Raw genomic sequence first — 26,218 nt, forward strand, 5'->3', positions numbered from 1 at the left:
CCATCAAAAAGTTCGCAGATTTCTTTCGGGCGTGAAAAAATCCATCCTTGCACTTAAAAAAGCACTTCTCAAGCCAGACTCATAATCTCTTCGTCCATATATCCCTTCTCATCAGTTACAACAATGCCAGGTGGAAAGCTTTCCTTTGGCCTTGTTTTTCTTTTGAAAATGATCGGCGGCAGCTTTGTACCGTCGGCAGAGCACGCAAGTGTGACTTTTCGTGCCCAGTGGTTCCGATTGTCACTGTCTTATCGCCTTTCTGCGTGACACTCTTTGACATAGGAATGCCGAACGTTAAAGGCACTTCATCCATGCTAACGTGGCTGTCAGTGATGTTATTGTTGTCAAGTTCTCTCTTCACAAATTCTTGAAACTTCTCCACTTTTTCTGTGAAGTCTGACAGCTGTTGGCACATTATCGTTCACGCTGACTGAAAACACTTTGCGACACATAAATCTGTAGCACCATGAAGGCCCGCCAACAAAGCCAATGGGACCCATTTCATTGACCAGTGCGTGGGCTTTTAAGTGCAACTGCACGGTCGACAATGCCCTACCTTCAGCTCATTGTTCAAGAGCTTACTTGAGGAGCCGGTCTTCAAGTTCAGGCCATCACACCTTTCCACGGCTTTTCATCACCTGTAGCTTGCTAGACAACTGCCGCCACATGCGAATCATTTTCTCGGTGACTTCGAAACGCCGTCCTGCAGCCCGGTTCTAGTGTTCGAGAGCGTACGCGAGAGCGCATAACTTAAACTTCGCTGTGTAGCTCTAGCACGACTTCGGTGGCATGCTGTAGCAGAGACACGCGCAGTACACGCAGGAAGTCGAAAACACGGCAATGTTCTTAGAGACAGTTGGAAAACTGCGCGGTGCGAAGTGGTCCAAAACAATGGCCAGTCCGGCTTGAGTTGATCGCAAAGTGACCGCAGTGCCCCTCTCCCCTGCTGCGGTAGATGGGTGAGGCCATTGAGCTAATACACAGGCAGAAATTTTAAAATACTATTAACCCTCTTCTTTCAGCATAGCAACAAAAAATAAAATTGTATTTGCCTTTTCTAAGCACCTCTTTGTACCCATGAAACACCGTGTTTACAGACTTATCTCAAGCAGGCAGGTAGCAGACGACACGCTTGAGCCACGTCTGCAATCTCCTTGCTTCAGACGCATAATTAGACTTGATGGCTTTCATATGCGTGCAAAAGTTGGTTTAAAAACGCAAACGCAAATTTATTATCCGTTGAATTGCTAAGAGAAGAGTGTTAGTAGTATTTTAAAATTTCCGCCTGTGCATTAGCTCAATGGCCTCACCCACCTACCGCAGCAAAGGAGAGGGGCGCTGTGGTCGCTATGCGATCAACTCATGCAGGAGCGGCGACTGTTTGGGCCCACTTCGCAGCACAGCGCGCCAGCACAGTTTTCTAACCGTCTATATCTAAGAACGTTGAAACACATGCAGTAGCAAAGTTGCAAATGGCGACTGTGGAAATGTGGCTATGATGTGACTGTGGAAAAGTGAGTCGGCTTATCCTGGCTTGTATTGGCAGTGTGAGTGGACAGGAAGTGCGGATGACACCATCTTCTGGCATTTAAAATGAAAAAAAAGTGCATATAAGACGCACTAGCAAAATTTTTGAAAAAAAGTCTCGTCTTATACACCGGAAAATACGGTAATAACCGAAAATAAAGACAATGTTCGAAGCATATATATAAATGTACTCTTTATGACATGAACATCACTAGTGCTCCCACAGATATTTATTTTGAAACCACAGGTGCACATTCAGGCAAAACTTGATCTTTTGGCCATTCCTGTGACTGCAGCCAGATGTAATAGAGTGGCTGCAACTAAGCGGTGCATACAGACTGGTGCCAACACTAGCAGGTGCTGTCAATAGCAGAAAACCCACAGTGTACCCAGAACAAAGCAACCTGCAATGTGACTAGTGCACAGGATAAGTTTTTTGTTCATCCTACACAAGATGGCTTCATGCTCTTCCTGCATAACACAAGCTCAACAAAAAATGTAGCAAAAGCTGATCTCCAAAGATGAAACTCATTTTACAAGATGACCACTAAACAGTGTTACACAGCTTCACCGGTACAGTTGCTTTAATCAGAGCTCCATTAGTATAGGCACATCTAACTCATTAGTGCTGGAGTTGATCGCACGACAATACACAATGCCCTAAAATGTGACACTTGGATTACAGGATAGCCAGTAGGCTGAACTCAATGTTGCCATGGGATGCAGTTTTCCATTTCAAGATCAAACAGGGCCAACTATTAAGGGTAAAACACTCAATAGGCACAATGCTTGTGATTATACTGTAAGCAGCATTAAAAGGAAGAGCTGAGTAATGGAGCTGACATTTCACAGTTCCTCAAAAAGGCAGAACACCAAGGCCCCTCTTCGCATTTCCATACAGTCGAACCCGAATATAATGAACTCGAAGGGGATCAAGAAATAGATCAATAATGCAATAAATAAAAAATTGCTGTAGATAACCTTACCTGCAACCCAGAAGCGAGAATACATTGCACCCTTGCTTAGTGACATAGTTCTTACAACGACTTGACATGGTGCCCGCCAGAGTGCTGGCAGCACAATGCTTGCCAGACATTGCTATGTCTACCCTGCTTGAATCAAAGCCACCCTCGACAAACCTTTGGAGCTGGCCGCAGCATATTATATTTAATCTTATCACCCGTACACTATACATGAAATAATGGCTCATTAACAAAGGCACAGTTTGTTTCCGCAATGCGTTCAGCAGCAAAGCATGCCACATTAGGGCTGCTACTAGGCTTTAGTTAGCTTGGCATCACTGCATGCCAACAGGTAGTTTTAGAACAGGGTCAGAGTAAATAGGGGGATGCTAACCATACCGAGCCACACCCTTCACCTTTTCAGTGTAGCAATCTATGCATGCACACTGATGTGTCCCTATCTCCCTAACGAATAGGATAACCCTATTCTATAACTCTCTAGTGATGTGGCATGAAAGATTAGTACAAGAGAACAATGAACATGCTCAAGCCCACTTCACACTCATCTTATCATTTGGCTTGAGAGCTGTAGCACTGCCAGCAGTACGCAGTTTGATATACTGTCACAAACCAGAAGTGCAGCCGCAGACCTTACACCGGTCAAGCTAAATGCCAAAAACAGAGACCAGCCTAAGCGCTCATCCTCATGCAACTGTGCCTGCTTTGCCATCCTCACGGCTCAGCACGGAGGTCGTGCTGGTCGGACACATGGCAATTTTAAATGGCTGATGAATTTAGGTTCCAATATACAGCACAACCTTCCTGTACTAATACATAGGATGTTCAGGAAGATAATCTGTGAATTCAATGCAGCCAACTGTTCAAAACATTCAAGTTCAGCATATTCAGGTTCGACTCTAGCATGGCCCCTGGAAAACAAACACAGCCAGTCTGAGTGTAAAGAACTGAAGTTAATACCAGACTTCACAAATTATGCCACATCTGACACATATTTGTACGTTTCATAGGCATTCCAGGCCAGAAATCACTTGATCAGATACAAGCCTTAGGAAACAAAGAAAAATAATTTCAATAGGGCAGCAACAAGAGGCATTACCAAAAGCGATCTGTGCTTGGCCACATATACAAAAATATGGCCACTGTGACGACAAGCAGAACCTGCTTGCAATGTTCTTTTCCCCTTGCCTATTCATATGTGACTAATAGTAACAGATGAAGGAAAAACAAGACTAAAGCAGTGCAAGGTTAGCTTGATGGAAGGTAACGCGTGCTGTAGCAGGCATCAATGTAGGCACATGCCAGCTCTTCGATTACTGAACGGTCAGGGATGCTCTGAGCCATTCCATAGATTGCAGCCTGCAACAAAACAGGAACATTATTGGCATATCAATACTTGTGACAAAAAATAAAACAGCATGGGTAGAAATGAACATTAGGCACGGCATGATAAGTCATCCCTCCACCAGGTTTGAGGCTCAGCATTGGTTGCTAACTGGCCCCAACGTAATAAAGCACATGGCAATGAACGTACAAATATGTTGCCAAAAGCGAGGTTCAAAGGCCTAATAAACTACCAGTGGTGGCGAGTACAGCTGTTAAGCAAGTGGCTTTATGTGCCTTTTAAGTATTTTGTCACACAGCTGGGTTAGACTTCCAGTGGAGGACAACAACAGAACAAGCCTTCCTATTCAACTCCAATGTACTGAGCTAGCACAGAGCATTTTATGTGAACGCAACTCTTGTGTACCTCTCTCTTAAAGGGGCCCTGCAATACTATTCAATAAAGTTGTATGTCCAGAATACATTTCATGAATATCCTGCAGCAAGAATTTTTTTCTTCAAGCATCTTGTAAGTGGTAAGCTGCCTGTAGTAAGCGTAAGCTGCCTGTAGTTAACTGAATTCCTGTGTCTTCATGGCCCTCTCCATTTTCTTGTCATTTTCTGCATGCTCAAAGGTCCCACCGCCCACTGACAGGTTACTGGTGGACCCACAGCCAGGTTACTGACCAACACGGGAATTCCCCGAGTAGCAGAGCTTCCCGGCATGATGGTGTGATGCAGCTGACTGCCTGTGCTGATGGCAGCCCCATGATGTCTCAAAGAATCTAACCAATAGCCGTTTCTAAACAGATATATGCAGTCACGTTACACAGAGGAAGGCACAAATGTGGAAAATTTGTTGAAGAGGGCTTGCCAACTTGAGCATGTTTGTGGGTTCTCAGGTGCGCATACAAGCATATATTTTCGCTACACATTGATGACAAAACATTCTAGTGATTAGTGATTTTATACACTATACAGTCGAACCCGGATATATTGAACCCGGATAATTCGAATTTTGGTTATATCGAACTCACGCAATATTGTGACAGCACATGCGCATGCACAAGGCTGCGGATGACAGTCAGTGACTCATGGACACTGCTGACAGCACCATGTCGGCGTCGAGTGGCCAAACTCTAGGCATGCCCATATCTGGTATCGTGGCACGAAAACCTGCCCATATATGGACAGCCATTGACTACTCCCTTGGAACGAGACCTGCGAAAGGGCGAAAGCCGCGGGGTAGCTAACAAAGGCAGCCGGTGGCCGCGGGAACAGGTCAACCCGTGAAAAGGAGGCGCAACAATGAAGCAAAAGGGCTTAAGAATGGGAGAGCGGGGGTAAATAATTGCAGGCAGCGGACGAGATGGGTGAACGAAAGACGAGTAGGGCAGAAGACTGGGGCCGCGCCACCACTGAGAGAGCCTGGGGTATAGCCACCATTCAAGTTCGGTCCCTCTCATCTCACTTCCAAGCCTGGCAGCTCATCCCACCGTCAGCTGAACGAAAGCAGCAGTGGCAGCATTCAGCATTCCACCACCTGGCCTTGACGAAAACCCAGCCCTTCTTCGGAGCCCATGCCGACACAGCGACACAACCCAGGGACGACGAACTGTAAGCGAAACTGTGCCAGTTTTAATTATGTTAAAAACTATATCTTGAGTGTGTGCCTCCATCTCCTCATGATCAGTGTGGACCCAGGACCACTTTAAGTAACTCGAGTCATCACAATATCGCCTTGAAAATCACATGTAAAAGTATAGGAAAGTTGCATCATATATCGAACTCCAATTTCCCCGATCGTTAGATATATGGAACTCCACACCACGCACTGGAAGGTGCGCCTTCACCAGAGATGATCGCATCACCCTCGGCCGTTTTCCAGCCACGCCGCCACGCATGGAAGGAGTGAGAGAGAACGATTCGGCAACAGCTGGTCTAGAGCAGCGCCGCAGCCTTTCCCCAGAGATGTGCGCATCTGCGATGATCGTTTGCTGCACGCAGCATGTGATGTCTGCAAGCTATGTGCGTGAAGAAACGAGAGGGAAGCGGTTTGGCAATGGCCGGTACGGAGCATACGCAGCCAATGCAGCTGTGGTGTTCGTGAGAGGGAAACAACGCGATAGAGCGAAGTGCAAGGGTGTGCCCATTCTTCTGCCAAGCTTTCTCTCTCCCCTTCATCTCTTTCCCGGTCTTTGTTCGCAACAGGACACACTATGCATGTGCAGACAAGCCAGCTCAGCCCGTGGTAGACAGAACATCGGATGCTTTCTCCAGCATGGTCTCCATGTTCTCCAGTGTGTGCTATGAACCCTTTGTGTGTGGCAGGTGGCATGCGGTGCGTGCCTTGTGTCATGCTAAACGTGCGGCGTAGCGTAAGCTATGCAGGCTATGAATATTGATACATGGCAGAAGGTTAGTACCACAACAGGGGAAACCACAACAGGTGATGAGAGACTAGGTGTTCAGGCAAGCATCAACCGTTTTCTTCAGCTTCGTCGTTTATCACTGAGCAGTCCATCGTCGTCCTCTTTAGTGGTATATACGTAACGTTACCCCGGCACGAAAAGCACTTCCCGGTGCGTACTACGTCAAGGAAGAACAGCTGGAGTGGTACGACTTCATGCGAGCGACATGAACAATTTCTGTACGGGGCATATCGAACTGTCGATGTGGTTGCACAAGGGTGACCTGGTATGTCACGGAAGTGACTGGCCGTAAAACACGGTAGGGGCCTGTGTAGCGCGGCAAGAGCTTCTCACAGAGCCCTTTTCTACGAGCGGGAGTCCAGAGCAAGAGAAGAGAGTCCGGAGAGTAGTGGGCGTCCCTATGACGAGAATCATGGCAGCGTTTTTGAGAGTTTTGGGAGGAAGCCAGTCGGCGGCGAGCAATAACACGAGTGGCGTCAGCTCGGGATATGGCGTCACGAACATAGGAGCTTGCATTCGCGGTGGGAGGCAGTACACTGTCAAATAGAAGAGAAGGGTCCTGGCCGAACAGAAGATAGAACGGCGAGTAGCCCATTGTATCGTGACGGGATGCATTATACGCAAAGGTCACAAACGGTAAGGTAATATCCCAGTCACGGTGATCAGCCGATACATACGTTGACAGCATGTCCGTGAATGTGCGATTGAGGCGTTCGGTAAGGCCGTTCGTTTGTGGATGGTAAGCGGTGGTGAAGTAGTGCTTAATAGAGCAGTATCAGAGAATTCCTTCGACTACTCGAGCAAGAAAGCAGCGACCACAGTCAGTGAGCAGCTGGCGTGGTGCACCGTGGAGCAGGATGACGTGGAGGAAAAACACTGCCACGTTAGTTGCACAGCTGGTGGGTATCGCTCATGTAACGCCGTAGCGCGTAGTATAGACCGTAGCCACCGCAATCCATTTATTCCCCGAAGCAGACAGAGGAAAAGGCCCGATGAGATCAAGGCCAACTCAGGTAAATGGGTCTACTGGGATGTCGATTGGCTGTAGGGATCCAGCAGGCACAACCGAGGGTTTCTTCCGTCGCTGACACCTGTCACAAGAAGCCACGTAACGACGAACACAGCAGTAGAGGCCTGGCGAAAAGAAGCGCCGGCGGACGCTGTCGTATGTACGAGATACGCCAAAATGACCCGCAGTGGGCGCGTCGTGCAACTGCTGAAGAACAGTGGCACGCAGGTGGTCGGGGACTACGAGCAGAAGCTCAGCGCCATCTGGTCGCATATAGCACCTATATAAAGTGCCGTTGTGGAGCACATACAATGCAAGGGTAGCGTCAGGGTGATCAGTGCTGAGGAGGTTGATAATGCCGCAAAGCGTGGGATCCAATCGCTGCTCATGACGAATATTTGAAAGGCCAGAGATCGACAACACACAAGGGTCATAGTCACACTCACTTTCAGACAGCGGATCTACCGGTTTGTGGGACAGGCAATCAGCATCAGTGTGTAGCCGGCCGAACCTGTGGACGACAAAAAGAAGTATTCCTGAAGACGCAGCGCCCAACGCCCGAGACGACCAGTAGGGTCTTTCAGCGAAGAAAGCCAACATAAGGCGTGGTGGTCGGTGATGACGGAGAACAGGTGGCCAAACAATTAAGGGCGAAACTTTGTAATGGCCCACACGAGAGCTAAACACTCACATTCTGTGATCGAATAATTTTGCTCAGCCGCTGAAAGGAGGCGACTGGCATAAGCAATGACGCGAGTGCGACCCGTCTGCTGCTGGGCGAGAATGGCACCAATACCGTGACCTATGGCGTCGGTGCGTACCTCCGTTGGTGCTGAGGGGGTTGAAGTGTGCCTGGACGGGCGGGTTGGTGAGTGCTGCGATTAGTGCAGAAAAGGCTTGAGATTGTCGTTCTTCAGAAAAAGGGTGAGTGAACGAGCCGTCTCCGCAAAGTTGGGGACAAACCGCCGAAAATATGAGCAAAGGCTAAGAAAACTGCGAATGTCACTGGTACAGCGGGGTGTAGGAAATGCACATACAGCACAAATTTTGTCAGGATCAGGTTGAACACCGTGGGCATCGACCAAGTATCCGAGTACCTTGAGTTGACGTTGGCCAAAGTTACACTTCTTTGAATTCAGCTGAAGGCCAGCTCCTCGGAAGACTCCAAGAATGGCATCAAGGTGGTGAAGATGGCTCTCGAAGGTCGAAGAAAAGACAATGACGTCATCGAGATAACATAAGCACGTCATCCACTTCAAACCACGTAGAAGAGAGTCCATCATACGCTCGAATGTAGCGGGCGCATTACACAGGCCAATAGGCATCACCTTGAATTGGTACAGGCCATCGGGAGTAATGAAGGCAGTCTTCTCTCGGTCCCGTTCGTCAACCACGATCTGCCAATAACCGGAACGAAGATAGATTGAAGAGAAATAATTGGCACCGTGCAAGCAGTCGAGGGCATCATCTATCCTGGGAAGTGGTAAACGTCCTTCTTTGTAACTTTGTTGAGGTGTCGGTAATCGACGCAAAACCTCCAGGTATTGTCCTTCTTTTTAATAAGCACGACTGGTGGCGCCCGGGGCTGCTCGAGGGCTCTATAATGTTTCTTGCCAACATCTTGTCCACTTCGTCTTGTATGACGCGACGTTCAGAGATGGTGACTCTGTAAGGCCTTCTGTGAATTGGGCTGGTGTCTCCGGTATCGATACGGTAAGTAACGAGGGACGTTTGTCCCAAGGGTCGGTTACCAAAATCGAAAATGTCACTGTACGAGGCCAGAAGGCTAGTAAGTGCTTGAGCACGATCAGGACACAAGTCAGGAGCTACCATTCCTGATATGCGGGCTTCCGCAGGCGGGGATGGCGTATGTTGTGTCGATACTCCAGCAGTAGGGTCAGGTGAAAGTGTACGCACATTAAAGTCAGACAAGGGGTCAGTTCGGCGAGAGAAATGCCTTCAGGAAGAACTTGTACAAAAAAGCTGAAGTTCAGGACTGGAAGATAAGTGTGGTTATTCGCTACATGCACGATATTGTGAGGGAGGGCTATGCTACGTTGCAGAGTCACATCGGTTAAGGGGGAAACAACGTAGTCGCCATCAGGAATTGGGGAAAAGGTGACACGAGCACATATACAGCGGCTTCAGATGGCAGACGAGTAAATGCAGCGGAGCGAAGACAGAGCATTGAAGCTGCATGAGCTTGTTCATCGGGACAAGACGGCAGGTCTAGATGAAGCAGTCCAGAAGACAGTCAATGAGAGCAGAGTGTGCAGTTAAAAAGTCGAGACCTAATATAACGTCTTGAGGGCAACTGGTGAGGACTGTAAATAACACAGGGATGTTGTGGCCGGCAATGCTAATGCGTGCAGTACACATACCAATCACAGTAGCTGTGTTGCCATCCGCAACATGAACAGTAGATGAGGTGGCGGGTGTGAGGACTTTCTTGAGGCGTCGGCGGAGCGAGGAACTGAGGACAGAGATGTGGGCGCCAGTGTCAATAAGTGCAGAAATTGGGACTCCATCCACAAGAATATCAATGAGATTACGTCTAGGTGCAGGGTTCAGAACTGGGTTGACAGTAATAATGGCAGTCGATAATGCAGCGCCACTCCCGGGCGCTGCATTCGCTAGTTTCCCGAGTAGGTGCCGGCGTATGATGAGGAGGAGCCGCGACGAGGTACTGGTGAACAGGATCGACGAGCCCTGGGATATGGAGATTGGCTGTAGCGAGGAGCTATTGGGATGGTTTCGGTGCGAGGCTCATCTAGTTGAGGAGGAAAGCGTCCAGGTCGATCATAGGTGGGCGGGGCTCCTCTGATGGGGCAGCAAAGCGTCGAGGTCCATAGTAATACCGATGGTCAGAGTTGTAAAAGGAGCAAGAGACGGGGAAAGTCCAGCTACGGCAATACCGCGAAGTGTGGCCGGCTCGACAGCAAATGGTGTGCGCCACTCTGCAGGATTGTGATCAAGGTAGCAACATGGGGAGGCTGTGCTGGTGGTTGTAGCAGCTGCCACTAAAGAAACAGGGTGCGATGGTGGCGGGGGTGGCACGGAGCTAGAGGAGAAGCCGACGTTTGCAAGTTCCTGGCGGACAACGGCCTGTATCATGGCCACGGTGTCGGGCAGCGGAGACGGGAGTGGTGCAGGAGTTAGGGCCTCGAGTTCTCTCCGGACGATTCGAGTCACGGTCGTGGGATGGGAGGGCTGGTGCAAAGGGGCCAGGTCATCGCAGGATGAGGTAGCGGCCATGTTCTGAAGATGCTCAAAGCGATGTACGAGACGTCTTTGTTTAGCCTGCTCGAATTTTCGGCAGACTTAAAGCACCGAGTCAATGGTAGAGCAATTCATAGAAAATAGGATGTGGAACGCATCATCCGCGATACCCTTGAGAATATGCCCTACCTTGTCACTTTCCGGCATGGAGGTGTTGATCTTGCGACACAACGCAAGCACGTCCTGAATGTAGGCGAGGTAGGACTCCGTGGGGGTTTGAACATGGGACGAAAGTTCCGTTTTTGCAGCCAGAGCATGTCCAATTGGTTTCCCGAACAAGTCCTTAAGCTTTCGCTTGCATATATCCCAGGTAACGAGCTCTTGTTCATGGTTTTGAAACCATGTTCGAGCTGTTCCCGCCAAATAAAAGATGATGTTAGCGAGCATGATGGTGGCATCCCAGTGGTTGTTCCGGCTGCAGCGCACATACTCATCTAGCCAATCGTCAACGTCTGGGTTGTCGTCACCATTAAAGATGGGAGGGTGGCGAATTTTCCTTAGAACAACTGGCTGAGGCGATGTTTCTGCAGTGGTAGGGGCTGCTTTGGAGGTCATCGTGGCTGTTTGAGACGTGGTTGTGATCTCAAGTAGGTGGCGACTGCTTCGCAAATCCAGCTTTTGGCAGTGTGAATGGGCTAATTGGCACGTACGGGGATCTTGATTCACCTCCACCAAGATGATACGTGGCAGAAGGTTAGTACCACAACAGGCGAAACCACAACAGGTGATGAGAGACTAGGTGTGCAGGCAAGCACCAACTGGTTTCTTAAGCTTCGTCGTCTATCAATGAGTAGTCCATCGTCGTCCTCTTTAGTGGCATATACGTAACAATATGAAGCAGAAAATTTTTGTTTTTTTTTTTCTTCTTTTTGTGAGTCATCCATTCTTGCATCTATGAATCAACGAAAGCATGCAGTCAGCTGAGATCATCTTCAAACGGCATTTACAGCTATCACACTTTTCAATGATTTTGTGGCAATGGACTCCGCCTGCTATAAGCGCAGCGTGATATATAGAACCAGGCTTGTGCAGTCAAGCCATCACGGACAATCTGTCAAGTTCTCTTCCTGCCACTGCAGGAGCGAACATTAAAAGTATACTTAAAATATAAGCACGCCCGTGACTTTATTGCTTCGCAGCACCTTTATGCGCTACCAATAAATGACCTGTGGATGCGACGGCCAAAATAGAGGAAAACGCCATCAACTAACACTTTTTTTTTTCAAATTCTTGGTGGTAAAAGATGCGACGGCCAAATAGAGGGACACGCCATCAACTAACCCCCTTTCTTTTTTTTCAAATTCTTGGTGGTAAAAGTGGTTGGTGCGTTCATTACATGAGTGGGTTGATTACACGACAAATATGGTACAGTAAAAGCTAGTTAATTCGAACAGCCAGTTAATTCGAACTGATGCCCAGGTCCCTGCAAAACCCTGTGTATATCAATGGGCCAAAACTCCCGATAATTCAAACATGTCCATATCCCCGTCGGTTATTTTGAACTAGGAGCCGGTGGCTGACATTGCTTCTCGTAAATAGAAGTCGCCTCGTAACGAATACAATCCATTGAATTTTTTTTTAATATGTATAACGATGAGAAAGAATAAGGCAGCGCGTATTATGGCATGCACGAGGCGAGACGAATTTCGTTGCTGGAGCCTCTGGCGCATGCCATAGCAGGCTTTCGCTGACGCGCGGGCGCCACCGATGGGCCGATGCTCCGACGCAAGCCACTGCAAGTTTTCATTGTGCTGCAGCAGCTCCGATTGGTGGAAGCAGCTCCACAGACCTCGAGTAGTCTTTTGTGCTTATTGCCGCGTGTTGCGTGAGCTTGCTCGTTGGTTTGGTGTCTCGCCGGTGACATCTCATGAACTGTGCGAGTCATGGTAAGTTGTGGAAAGTACTCGGCAAAGGATTTAAAAACAAAAATGGAATTACGTATTGCAGATGGTCGAACGTGGTCTCTTAACAAAGACAGCGATTGTCGAGAAGTATGCCATCAAAAAAAGCACGTTGTTTACTTACATCAAGAACAAGGACTCTATCATCAACACCTACCAAAAGGAGATTGAGCCCTCGCAAAAAAGACTACGAACGTCGGCTTACCCCGAGATGGAGACTGCTGTCATTACGTGGATAAAGGATGTTCGCAGCAGGAATATTCCATTAAAGGAGTATAGACACCAGTTTTTGAAGCGTCGGAAGGAATACGATTGCTTTCCTGGTTATACAGAGATGCTCCCCCAGCAATCCCAACCTCGCACTTTTCCGCGAAGATATTTCAATTTGATTTTAAAAACAAGCCAGGCAAGTACTCCGTTTTTCAAAACCCATTGGCATCGACACCTCTGTGACGAAAACGTGTACATAGGTAAACGACATGACGTTATCAAACAACTGTGACGTGGAGTCGGCAAAGCAAAGAGCAGTGACGACACATGGCCGGACTCGAACAGCGCCGCCGCCGCTTCTGCTCGCTTTACTCGATGGCTTCTTCATTGGTGCATGTTACAATTACCTCACCGGTGTACGTATGGAGACTGCCTGCTAAACTCAGGCCCCAACAGCATGCCTGCACAAGTGCAGGGCTTACGGCAACGGTGCCTCTCGATGACGCGCCGGGAACATACTGCGCCGCTCCCCACCTACCCTAGACGTCGCTAGCCCTAGCTGGTTTCGCATCGAAGCGTCAGCGAAAGGCGCTTCGGAACGGGCTAACGCTGTAATAAACGTCGGAGTTTCGCGCCGCTTTACTGGCACGCCCATCTTGTAAAATAATTTCTTGCTTTGCGCAGCGCCTTCAGCAGCGGAGCTAGCAGACATCTGGTGCGTCGCACCGGGCAGCCCAGCTGTAGGAAAAAAAAAAGTTCGCTTGTATCACTGTAATTATTTCTACCAGGACCTCTGTATTGGCTGAATAATCCTCGCAATTTAATCGTCACTGATAGTCCTTTGTACAAATAGCTATGTAAGCGAATGAACAGCGATCTGCGATAGCTAAATTACCGATAGCGGATGCTATGAGGCATGACTTCTGAGTCGAGTGCGGCGGCCACGGCTTTACGCACCCAGATTGCCTTGACTGCGCCAGATGGCGCCACATGCTTGGACGGCGGCACGCAGGCCTGCCGCGTCGGGACCAATCAGCGCGTGAACAGGTGTGAGCACGGGAGCCATCGGGAGAGCTTACGGGTTACGGTGGCTGATCGCGTCATTACTAAAACATTTTTTTAGAACAGCTTGGCTCACAGCGTTGGCCAACCGAACTGATAAAGCAGCATCTTCACGGTTCCTTTGTTCAACATTCCTACCAGTTGACATTTCCTGCGTGTCAACCCACCAAGCTTTCGTGGCTGCTGCTGATTCCTGCTTCGTCGTTAGAGTCGCAGGCGAGCGGGTCGGGATTAAAGTGCCCGGCAATGTTAGTAACATCCACGCTATTGGGCGAAACAACGTCGCAGTACTAATTATGCTACGCTGAAGCGCTGCTCGACGACGATATTTTCTTGCACGTGCGACAGCAAGCAGACGAAAAACGCGACCCGAATGCGTCATCAGATTTTGTGCTTACGCGATCACCTACCTTGCCAGTAGGGGGCGCTCGTGTGGCGTTCTCGTATCTTTGACGTCATCGCGCGCTCGTGTCCGGAGAGATCGAAACCGAAACTGGCCCTGATAAATGCACTGATAACAAATTAATTGATCTGTGCTGGGGCTTTTTGGGTCGCAGTCACTCTGTTTTGGCCCACTGTGGATCGATTAAAGCAAAAATACCGGAACAGAAAATGTACGTGTCTATACTCCTTTAAGTGGACCCATTGCTGCGAAGGCAGCGAACTTCGCCGGCCAAATGGGCATCAGCAACTTCAGCGCATCGAAAGGCTCGTTATTTCGTTTCAAGGCCAGCCATGGGCTGACATTCAAAAACGTCTGTGAAGAGGCAGCTGCAGTCGACAAAGAAACCTGTGAAAATTGGGTCTCAGGTGAACTAAAGGAGTAGTTTGCTGATTACTCGCTCTCTGATGTCTTCAATACTGATGAAACCGCACTTTATTTTAAGTTGCTTCCAAACAAGACTGAGTTATAAAGGTGATACGTGCTCTGGCAGGAAGCGATGCGAAGAAAGAGTTACCATGCTAGTGTGCGCAAACGTGACGGGCGCGGAACGGCGCCGCTTGCTAGATATAGGCAAAGCAGCGAAGCCTCGTTGCTTTAAAGGCCTGAAGACTCTACCTGTAAAGTACACTTAGAACAAAAAGTCATGGATGACACGAGCAATCTTCACGGACTGGTTGTGCACACTAGACAAAATTCGCAGCACAGAATAAGAGCATTCTTTTGTTCATAGACAACTGTTCTGCACATTGTGATGTCAACGGACTAAAGGCAATCCACCTGGCATTTTTGCCAAAAAAATATTACTGCTGCACTGCAGCCTATGGACCTTGGGATTATTAAAAATCTCAAGACACTGTACAGGCGCCACCTCCTAGAGCGGATTCTTGTATGTATTGAAAGCGCCAAGCCGTATGATGTCAACCTACTCTGAGCTTGCCACATGCTAGCAATGTCGTGGAACGCCGTCAAGGCAGACACTATCGCAAACCGTTTCCGCAAGTGTGGCTTCAGTAAAACCACAGAAGCCTGCAGCACGACAGACATTGATGTTCAAGTGGTCCAATGGAATGACTCCATCGTGCTGAACCCTGTCTACGCTGTTTTATCGGAAGGTGTTGACTTCGAGAGCTTTGTAGACGTAGAGAACGGCATGGAGACAACGAGGCCTTTAAGTGACGTTGAGATTATCGAGACTGCGTGCAGTCAGCAGCATGACTCACGCGCAGCGAGCACGCCGGACAGCGACGACGAGTCTGACAAAGAGAACGAACCGTTGCCACCCCCGAGCGCATGTGAAGCTGCATCGGCACTCGATCTGGCAACGCGCTATTTTTCTACTGATCAAATTTCGGATGCTGCGCTGGAGATGCTGGGCATGTTGCAGACAATGCTTCTCGAGTCACCGCAAAGAAAGTGCAAACAAATGCAAATCACCGATTATTTTTTAGACTGTGAATCGAAGCATAAACATTTTTTGAAGCATAAACAGTGTCATATTTCATTATTAAATTTGACACTCACAGCAGTACATTTCTTATTAGTTCCAGGCGTGTGAATTTATTGGCCATCTTTATTTCCTTTGGTGTTTGGACTCGCATGGTTTTAATACCCACAGTCACCCACCGCAAAGTTTAGTAGTGCATAATCCATGATAACGATCCCAGATATTAGCTATTTTGGCTTCGGCCCAAGCAGCCAGATGCGATGACACTTTGTTTTTGTTTCTTTTGCCGCCCGCTCCTTAACTCAAACTCCGCTTAATTCCAACAATTTTCCAGTTCCCCTCGAGTTCGAATTAACGAGCTTTTACTGTATCGTTTTTCACGATCATAAGCGGCATCTCAAGCCAATTTCTGTATATCGAATTATTGATACATCAAACTATTTCACAATCCCCTTCGAGTTCAATATATTCGGGTTCGACTGTATTCCCAAAGTGTTGCAGGACCCCACAGAAAAGCAGTCAGGTGCATCAGCAAAGGTCTCATTACACCAGGCCTGCTCCATATTCATGCTTCAATGATACTCAATGCTTCAATGGAGAAACGATACTCATCAGCCCGTTATTATACAGGTTTTTCAGTAAACATTTAAAAAATTTCTTAAAATAGGGGGTAAAAATAAGAAAAAATAGATGTTCGGAACAATCAAACAATGCACGGGGCTCTAGATGCTTTCGTGTGTAGTGAAATTAAAGACAAGAAAGTGAAGATGCAAGATTCAATTGTCTTACAGCTGCTTAGAGACCAGTTATGGAGCTTGTGTCACTGTTTAGCACACAATATCGTCTGCAGGAACATGAAAAGTACTCAGAATGTGCTCGGAGTCTAACTCAATATGGCCACCAGCTCGGAAGTTTTACTGGTGGACGGAGTTTCTCGGCTGCCCGAGGTACCGAGGAAAATCGAACTCCGGACTCCTGTCAGCAAGTTGTCCGGGACTGCCCGAGACTGAAAATTGAACGTACCCACTGACAACCTTGCCAATTACATCACGACATTCCTTGAAACACCACCATCATCCAGCACTTGCAAAACATTTCTCCTCCCAAACCATCATCATCATCAGCAGCCTGACTATACCCACTGCAAGGCGAAGGTCTCTCCCATATTTCTCCACTTAACCCAGTTCTGTGCTAGCTGCATCCACTTGACCCTTGCGAACTTTTTCACCTCATCCGCCCACCTAACTTTCTGCCGCCCCCTGCTATGCTTTCCTTTCCTTGGAATCCAGTTTGTTACCCTAAGCGACCATCGGTTATCCTCTCTTCGCACTACATGTCCTGCCCATGCCCATTTCTACTTCTTAATTTCCACTAGAATGTCGGTAACTTGAGTTATTTCTCTAACCCACTCTGCACGCTTCCTATCTCTTAATGTTACTCCTACCATTTTTCGTTCCATAGCCCTCTGGGTTGTCCTCAACTTAAGTAGAACTCTCTTGGTTAGCCTCCACGTTTCAGCCCCATAGGTGAGTACAGGTAAGATGCAACTGTTGTATACTTTCCTCTTGAGCGATACCGGTAAGCTGCTAGTCATAATCTGCGAGTGCTTGCCAAATGCGCACCATCCTATCTTATTCTTCTTGTTATTTCCTTTTCATGGTCCGGATCTGTGGTTACTACCTGTCCTAAGTAGACATATTCGCCTACTACTTCCAGTACTTCGCTACCTAATGTAAACTGCTGCTCCTTCCTGAGGCTGTTGAACATTACCTTAGTCTTCTGCATACTGATTTTCAAGCCTATCTTTCTACTTTTCCTGTCTAGGTCATCAATCATTATTTGCAGTTCATCCCCCGAGTTGCTTAGCAAGGCAATGTTATCAGCAAATCGCAGATTACTGAGGTATTCTCCATCTACCCTTGTCCCTAACTGCTCCCATTCCAAGTCTCTGAATACTTCCTCTAAGCAAGCTGTGAATAGCACTGGGGAGATTGTGTCTCCTTGCCTAACAGCTTTCTTTATGGGAATTTTGTTACTTTCTTTATGCAGAACTATGGTTGCTGTGCAGCCACTATATATATCTTCCAGCACTATATATATCTTCCAATGATGCAAGCCAAGTCTCTGGCTTGCTTCTGAAGTAGTGCCCCGCTCATAGCCATATTCTTTAACCCAGTGACCCGAAACCTCTTAAATACCGTATATTGCCGATTATAAGTCGACCCCCCACCCTGTGAAACCTTCTTAGCAGAAAGAAGTTTGGCCCCAAATATAGGTAGACACTAAATCGCACTGCAGCCATAGGTCATCAATAAGTTTTTCGGAAGACTGAGTCATTCAAAGCCATTTATATGTGTACATGAAATACCTCTTATGATCTGTCATCGCTCGCGAGGACACAGTCGCGGTCATCTGAGCCACTGCTGTGGCTGGTCGTTGGAAGCGGTGATAAGATGCTATGTGGTGAATGCCCCAGAGACCATATCAGTTGGCTGTCGATACAAAGCATCATTGAAGCACGTGCCTTCGCATCAATTTCACTATTGCAAACACCCAAGCTCTTCCCCTCATAGTCATGAACCGCATTTTCAATGGCAGGGTATCGTCCAGACTTTGGTCCACAAAAGGAATGGCGCGCAAAAGCACATAAAAACACCTTCCTTTTTTTGTTTTCGCTAATTCGAACCCATCAAACCTCCATCCTGCCACAGCCTTGTTTTCTGATTCTGATCACTTCCCGCTTGAAAGCCATGCTGTATTGTTGCCAAGGTTGTGGTGGCATGTTGGCGTCTGTCGGGCACACAAGCCATGTGGACCACTGACAGTCAACGATCGGTGAAACGCAGTAATGGTGACTAGGCATGAAAAAAATGCACGAAAATGCTTCTGAAAGCATGTGACTGGTCACGTAATTTGGGATTGGATTGAATATCAGGCACAGCACTGCCAGTTTTACATGAAATGCCCACATTTTTGCCTACAAGTGTTTCCATCGTATGAAAGCAAACATTTGGGGCAAATCTTTACATAAATTTCCATATTTTAAGCAACCCACTTCAATACCACATCTGACAACTATTGTGGAAGTATGCATGAACATGCGTACATCACCTACAGCTCGGCCGAAACTGCCTTCGACCCCACATGTAGGTTGAATTTATGACTCTGCACATAGGTCGGCTCCAATTATGAGTCGACCCTCAAATTTCAGGCCATTTTTCGAAGAAAAAAAAAAAACAAAAAAAGGTTGACTTATAATCGGCAATATAAGGTACATCTTCTACACCTCTGAAAGCTAGGGCTCCCAGTTTCCGTCACAGTTGATTCCACATGCAACACCATCGATGATGGCCCGCTTGTCGCTAAAATCGTCGACAGTATGCTCGGTACAGCATCAAAATCTTCTGCACCTTCTGCCCTTCCCTCTCCAGTCAAGAGCTTTATTACTGGCTGCCTTCTGATTCAGCAAAATGGTCTTGTGCCTCTCTTCCGTTTCGGTTCTCTCAGCTAGCAGAGCAGAGCACAGAAAGGATTCGATACATGCAGCTGTGTGACAACTAATATGGAATCTGCCTTTTGCGGAAGGATGTGGCGCCATCATGCGGGAGCGGGCAAGAAACACACTGGACGGCAGTGTAGCAGACGACGCGAAAACGCACCATACGAAATGGCCACGCCAACGCAGGTAGAAAGCGAAAGCTCCCCCCCCCCCCTTTTTTTTTGGCCTCGGGGCGATAAGTAGTGACAGTGATTGCAGTACAGTAAAACCCCGTTAATTCGGATTTCGCGGGACCGGAGAAAATGTCCGAATTAACCGAATGTCGAATTATCGAGAGGGGCAAAAAAAAACGCAACAAACTGTCCCACACCAACATACCTTTATTTTTTGAAAAAATCTGTTATAGATGTCTGCTTTGTGCGAGAAACTTGCATCGCAACTACTATCTTACGCACCTCTGCCAAATGGTGCAGTGCACGTACGCTGTCTGCAGAGCCTGCACAAATGTCCTCCAGAACGCTCAGGGCGTCAACAGCCTCCGTCACAGTGTGATGCGGCAGTTCATCACATGCATCGTCATCGTCTTCGGAACTGGGCTGTTCGCTTCCTAAGGCTTCTGCGATGATTTCACCGTCGATGAGGTGGCCAGCAACGTCACTGTCGATAGCGACGTAATCACTCAGCCGAACATTTGATGGCAGAACGCTTTCGTAGTCTTCATCATCTTCATTGGCATCGAGGCCGTCCACACCGATGGAGTTGGTGCTATCACCGAAACCACTATGTCGGAAGCAGTTGGCGATCACTGCAGGTGGTGTGCCTCTCCACACGTGCACCAGTATGTGTAGTGCACTTAGAAGTGTGACGTCATACTTGCGTCCAGCTTCCGTGCATAAGAGCATACGTTGAAGCACCTGCTTCCTGTACCGGCTCTTCAGGTATTGAATAATTCCCTGATCCATCGGTTGGAGGGAAGCAGTGGTGTTGGGTGGCAGGAAAAGTAATTCAATGTTTTCGAGCCCGGACATATTGCTGTGTGCACTGCAGTTGTCAACGACAAGCAGCACCTTGCGTTTTTGGACTGAAAAGCCGCGGTCAAGTTGTCGTAGCCATGCTTGAAATATTTCCGACGTCATCCAAGCCTTTTTGTTCGCTCGGTATTGTACCGGCAGCTGCTTTATATTCTTGAAGCACCGCGGCTTTTGAGATTTCCCAATAACCAGCAGTGGCAGCCGCTCCGTGCCGGTCATATTCGCAGCAAGCAAAACTGTCTCTCTGTCCTTACTCCGCTTGCCACTGACACACGGGTCCCCTTTAAAAGTGATTGTCTTATCAGGCAGAGCCTTGTAAAAAAGTGCCGTTTCGTCTGCATTAAATACATTGCAGGGCTCATAGGCAGCAAGGCGCCTCGGCAGCTGAGCCCTCCAATCGTTCTCGACGCCTTCATCCACAGCGCCTTTTTCGCCGCAGACACTACGGAAGACTAGATTATGCCTTTTCTTAAATCGGTCAAACCATCCTTCTGATGCACTGAAGGCTTCAATGTCCATCATTAGTGCGTACCTTTCTGCTTGTGCACAGATGAGGGGTCCACTCAAGGGCAGCTGTGCATTTCGCGAGTCAGAAATCCACCGAAGTAGTGCCTCTTCTAGCTTTGGGTGTGGTGCTGTCCGGAGTCTTTTTCGCTTGTCGCTGAACTTCTGTCCGTCGTAGGCTTCGAAAATCTCTGAGCTTCATTTTTTATGTATGAGCTCAGTGTGGACCTCTTCACGTTAAACTTTGCCATGATGACTTGTCGAGGCATTCCTTCCTTTAAGGCTTTCAATATCTTGACTTTTTCTCCCAAGACCTTCGCTTTGCAGTACTTCGCCCGCTTTGCTGGGGCCGCGGTAGCCATCGCGGGGGCCTAAGAACGCAGCGCTATCGGGCTTGTTCCACGGGAAAAAATGAGAACAGGGGACTGCTGTCCACACTTCAGCACCAGCTTGACGCACACACCTCGCGAAAAAAAAAAGCGCACACCTTGCGTACGACACGCTCGCAACAGCTGAGACAAAGCGCGCTCTACGATGCACACGGAAAGAAAACAAAGGGAAAATGGCGAACTACGGCCAGCAGCAGAAAACAAAAAAGTATCCCATCGTGCCTTTTCCCATTTGATGTTTATAGCAATGAGTATGGTGCTGTTACATTTCGGTTGAACACCAGCACCACCCGTGCTATAGTGGCCAGGCTTATCCCTCATTCACCATCATCATCATCGTCAGCCGCCCTCATGGCCGCCTTTTACACATACATTCAAGCTCCGCTGCCTGTCCGAATTAACCGAAGGGCGGCCAAATTTGTCCCAATTAACGAGAGTTTTGCGCCATAGACAAGTAAATGCGGTTGACGGGACCGGATGGGCTGTCCGAATTATCCGATTTTCCGAATTAACGAGGGTCGAATTAACGAGGTTTTACTGTATATCATGTTCACGCAGTATGGGGGAATGTACAGCGTTTTCACAATCCACTCATAACGCACGCATATACAGTCGAACCCGGATATATCTAACTGGAAGGGGATCGCGAAATAGTTTGATATATCGATAATTCGATATACAGAAATCGGCTTGGGACGGCACTTGCGATGCGAAAAAGCGATACTGTATTTGTCGTGTAATCAACTCATTCGCATAATGAACCCACTCTCCACTTTCGCACTCGAGAATTTAGAAAAAAAAAAGCGTTAAGGCCAGCTCGCTCACATGCAAGCGATTAAGCGATCTCAGCGACGAGCGGCAGCGACAGAGCAAAAAATTTACAACTTGTTGGAACTGAGTCCCTCTGCCGTACGAGCCATCGCCACAGCTCAAAACAAGATTTCTGTGTCGCCGCGGCAGAAATCGCCAGCGTTATCGCTTGCACGTCGCACTCCGTTTCGGTCGTCTCATCCACAGCTCATTTCTTGGCAGCGTGCCAAGATGCTGCGCAGCGATAACGTCGCGGCGTGTTTATCTTTTGATAGCTCCTGCTGCAGCGGGGAGCGAACTTGGCAGACTGCCCGTAATGGCTTGATTGCACAAGCCTGGTTCGATTTATCATGCCGCGCTTGGGGCGGGCATAGTCTACTGCCACAAAATCAATGAAAAGCGTGATAAAGTAGCTGCAAATGCTGTTTGAAGCTGACTGCGTGCTTTCGTTGATTCATACATGCAAGAATAAACGACTCCAGCAAAAAAAAAAAAAAGCCGCTTCCTAACGCCATATCTTACGCTACGCCGTGCGTACAGCACAATGATAAGAACAAACGACTCTCGCAAAAAAAAAAATAGATTTGCTGCTTAACTTCTGCAGGCGCCATAGCCACGTCAGCCGCCGCGTACAGAGGGTTCGCAACACACGCTGGAGAAAGCGTCCGACGTTCTGTCTGCAAACGGGCCGAGCTGGCTTGGCGCATGTGTAACGCGTGCTACTGCGAACGAAGGCCGGGAAAGAGGAAGGAGAGAGATAGCTCGACAAAAGAATGGGCACACCCTTGCGCTTCGCTCTATCGCGTTTTTCCCCTCTCGTTCCCGCCGGTTCTCTCTGGTTCATTCACGCACATGGCTTGCAAACGTGACGTGCTGGCGCGCGGGAAATGATAATCGCAGATGCGCGCACCTTTTGGGGAATGGACGTGGTGCTGCCCTAGCCGAACTGTCCCCTCTCATTCATTCCACGCGTGGCTTGAAAACGTCACGTGGCAAACGGCCGAGGGTGATGCGATTGTCATTGGGGAAAGCACACTTTCTAGTGCGGTGTGGAGTTCGATATATCGAACGACCGGTGAAATTGAGCTCGATATATGACGCGGCTTTCCCATACTTTTACATGGAATTTTCAAGGGGATATTCCGTGAGTTCGATATAACCAAAATTCGATATATCCAGGTTCGACTGTACTATCTTCGTATTGTAAGAGTGTGTAGCGCGGGCCGTGTTCGACGTGACAGAATGAGACGCTCTCAGCGTGCAGGTTTTCGGCAGACAGGAGAGCACGGAGGCAGAGAGAGAGAGAGAGGGGATCTCAAAAAGCAAAGCAGCCAGGAGTTTGTTGATGCTGCAGAGCTAGGTGGAATCGTCTCCTGTGACTCTGAGTGGCGCATATGCGCGGGGTGTCTTGAGTTACCGAGCACACTGCGGTCATCGCAGCGCCGGCATGGTGCAATGGGCGTCGCTTCCTCCTGGCGTCATCTACAAGCGTGCGGCTACAGTTGAATCCCGCCACAACGAATACCGCCACAACGAAATTTCCGCGACAACGAATAATTTTTATTCCCCGCGAGTATCCTATAAGAATTAATGGCCTAAATTTCTCTGCACAACGAACCATTTTTGCAGAGCGTTTCCGCTTCAACGAAATTTTCGCGGGCAAAATCAAAACCGAAACCAGTTTTATTGACGAGAAGTCCAAGTCAAATCCAAAGCCACATTAAGCATGAAATCACGTGATTGCAGTTCTGCCATTTTGGCTTTGTGTCGTGGTCGCGTTGTTCACTCGCTGCCTTTCTCTTCGACAACGACGAGTTTTCATCCGCAGGACACGATGGCAACGCAAGTGAAAAAACGCAAAACTCTTTCCCTTGAGCAAAAAGCTCAAATAATCGCCCAAGCAGAAAGCGGAAGGAAGAAAGCGGCAATTGCTGAAGACTTCGGAATTCCTGCAAGTTTGCTGTCAACGATTCTAGGCAATAAGGACAGCGTGAGAATGGCACTTGCTTCAGGCACATCCTCGAAGCACAAAAAGGTGACGCGGCCCCTCCATGAAGAGTTGGACAAAGCAGTGTATGCGTGGTTTGTGGAAGCACGAGCCAGCAACGTCCCCCTGTCCAGAAGCATCGTCCAGCAGAAAGCCTTGAACTATGCATGCCTACTTGGCATTGATGATTTTAAAGCCAGCATTGGCTGGCTAAACCGTTTCAAGGCCCGCCATAGCATCGTTGGAAAAATGTTGAGCGGCGAGTCAACGTCAGCAGACGTGGACTGAGCAGCTGCTTGGAAGGCGAGTAACATGACCGGAATTTTAAGCAACTTCGCGCCTGCAGACATTTACAACACCGACGAGACCGGGCTATTCTACGAGATGTTGCCGGCTAGGACGCTCTACTTCAAGAAGCAGCGCTGTCACGGCGGCAAACACAGCAAAAAACGCATCACAGTGCTGCTTTGCACAAACATGGATGGCTCGGACAAGCATCCGCCGTTAGTCATAGGCAAAAGTGCCAAGCCGCGCTGTTTTAAGGGAACTCGTAGCCTACCTGTGCAGTACAAGGCGAACAACAAGTCATGGATGACCCGCGTTATTTTCACCGAGTGGATGGTGGCATTTGACCGCGACATGAAACGGCAGGGCCGTAAAGTTTGCTTGCTTCTGGACAATTGTTCAGTGCATCACTCCGACGAAGTCAAGCTCACTAACACGGAGCTGAGGTTTTTCCCTCCCAATTGCACGTCTGTCTTACAGCCTCTCGATCAGGGCGTGATTCTTAGCCTGATGCGCGCTTACCGCGGGAGGTTAATTCAGCGGCTGCTGTTTAACACTGAAACCGGCCGAGACACGAAGGTGGACTTGTACGTGGCACTGCAGATTATGTCTGCTGCCTGGTGCACACTGGGGCGCTCAATAATTGTGAACTGTTTCAGGCACGCCGGATTTGCCGAAGGTCGACCCGTACACTCTGCTGGCCTAACACCAGGCGTTACAGATGACGACGAAGAGGCGTCACCGGTTCCGGGGATCGCGGCCGCCTGGAAAACGCTGGAAGAAATAGGAACCGTGCCGCCTAATCTCGAGCTCGACGAATACATCGGCGCTGACGCTTGTGCTGTTGTTCACGAAGATGTGAGTGATGAGCAGATCATAAAAGCTGCCCGGAATGATAAGGACTCTTCCGATGAAGAAGACGACGATGTACAGGAAGCGCCGGCTGCGGCAACCGCCGTACAGGTGATGGACGCTTTTGATGTCGTCAGGAATTTCGTTGCTGTCTGAGACGACGATGTTGCAATGGGTTTGCTGACCGAGTGCGAAAATCGCGTGACGGCGTTGCTCGCCGTGAAGCGTAAGCAAACCAAGCTTACAGATTTTTGGCATTAAACGCCTTTGCTGCTGCTTGGGCAATTCTTTCTGCGTTTCACGTCAAATTTTTGCGATAATGAAGTTCCGCGAGAACAAATTTTTTTTCGTGCACCGTGAAATTCGTTATAGTGGGATTCAACTGTATAGGATTTCATCTACGAAGCTTGGCAGAGAGGCACTTATACACACCCCCTGAAAAGGGCATTGTCCCGGCCGGAATCACATCTGCAGGAAACGCGCAGCATTTTTCTGGCAATGGATGATTCAGCGCTGTAGCCGGTTTCTGCCCTCAGGAGTCAGAACGGACGTGGTCGCAGTGGTGAAAAGGTTCTCGGTGCACAGAGAATGGTCATTCTGTTGTGAAAGGATCCACAACCTTTCTGCCTCCGCCGCAATTTCTGCAGAATCAACGACTTGGTGACACATGTGCATCTCCTACATATTGGATGCGCATCTCGGTCAGGAACCAACCCTGTTCTACGTCCAGAGCGATCCACTCTGCAAGTGAACGAGCACGAACCCTCCAGGAGACTAATTTGTGCCGGGCGGTTTCCTTGCCGTTGCAAACGGTTGGACGAAGATGACAATTATCAAGGAACAAAATCCGAATGCTTTGGCATGCACGAAGGCGAGCCTTTAAGTAAAAAAAAATATACTGTGCGTCGTGCAAGAGTACGTCAAGTGCGTCATATGCTCCGAGCGGCAAAAACACAGATACTACAGGTATGTATGCATCTAAAGGAAATATGCATAATGAAAAGTACCTACTGGAGTTTGCACCCAGCCTGTAACGCACCAGTGATAGCTGCAATGAGGATTTCTTCGGTGCATGATTGCTTTAGTTGCGCCGGGGCCTAAAGGTGATGTATTTCGTTGTTTCTTTTATGTGCGAAAGAGCTAGGTAGCTTAGATATCACAGGCAGCTGTGTGCACTAGGCCTTAATATTTAGCATGTTTTATCGTGACTGCCACCTGACTAACAAGAAAAAAGATACGGCGTTTTAAT

General features: G+C 48.4%; 1 protein-coding gene across 1 annotated transcript in view; it reads right to left on the reverse strand.

The window, feature by feature from the left end:
• Positions 1 to 1,703: 1,703 nt before the first annotated feature.
• Sply (Sphingosine-1-phosphate lyase) overlaps positions 1,704 to 26,218 on the reverse strand; it is a 107,222-nt gene continuing 82,707 nt past the window's right edge. The window contains exon 13 of the mRNA XM_084609321.1: positions 1,704 to 3,866. Coding sequence (XP_084465447.1) covers positions 3,756 to 3,866 — 111 coding nt within the window. The 3' untranslated portion in view covers positions 1,704 to 3,755. The remainder of the gene's footprint in view (positions 3,867 to 26,218) is intronic.

This window comes from Amblyomma maculatum, chromosome 7, assembly GCF_055883805.1.
Source record: "Amblyomma maculatum isolate TAMU_Amacu chromosome 7, ASM5588380v1, whole genome shotgun sequence".
NCBI classification, from domain to species: Eukaryota; Metazoa; Arthropoda; class Arachnida; order Ixodida; family Ixodidae; genus Amblyomma; species Amblyomma maculatum.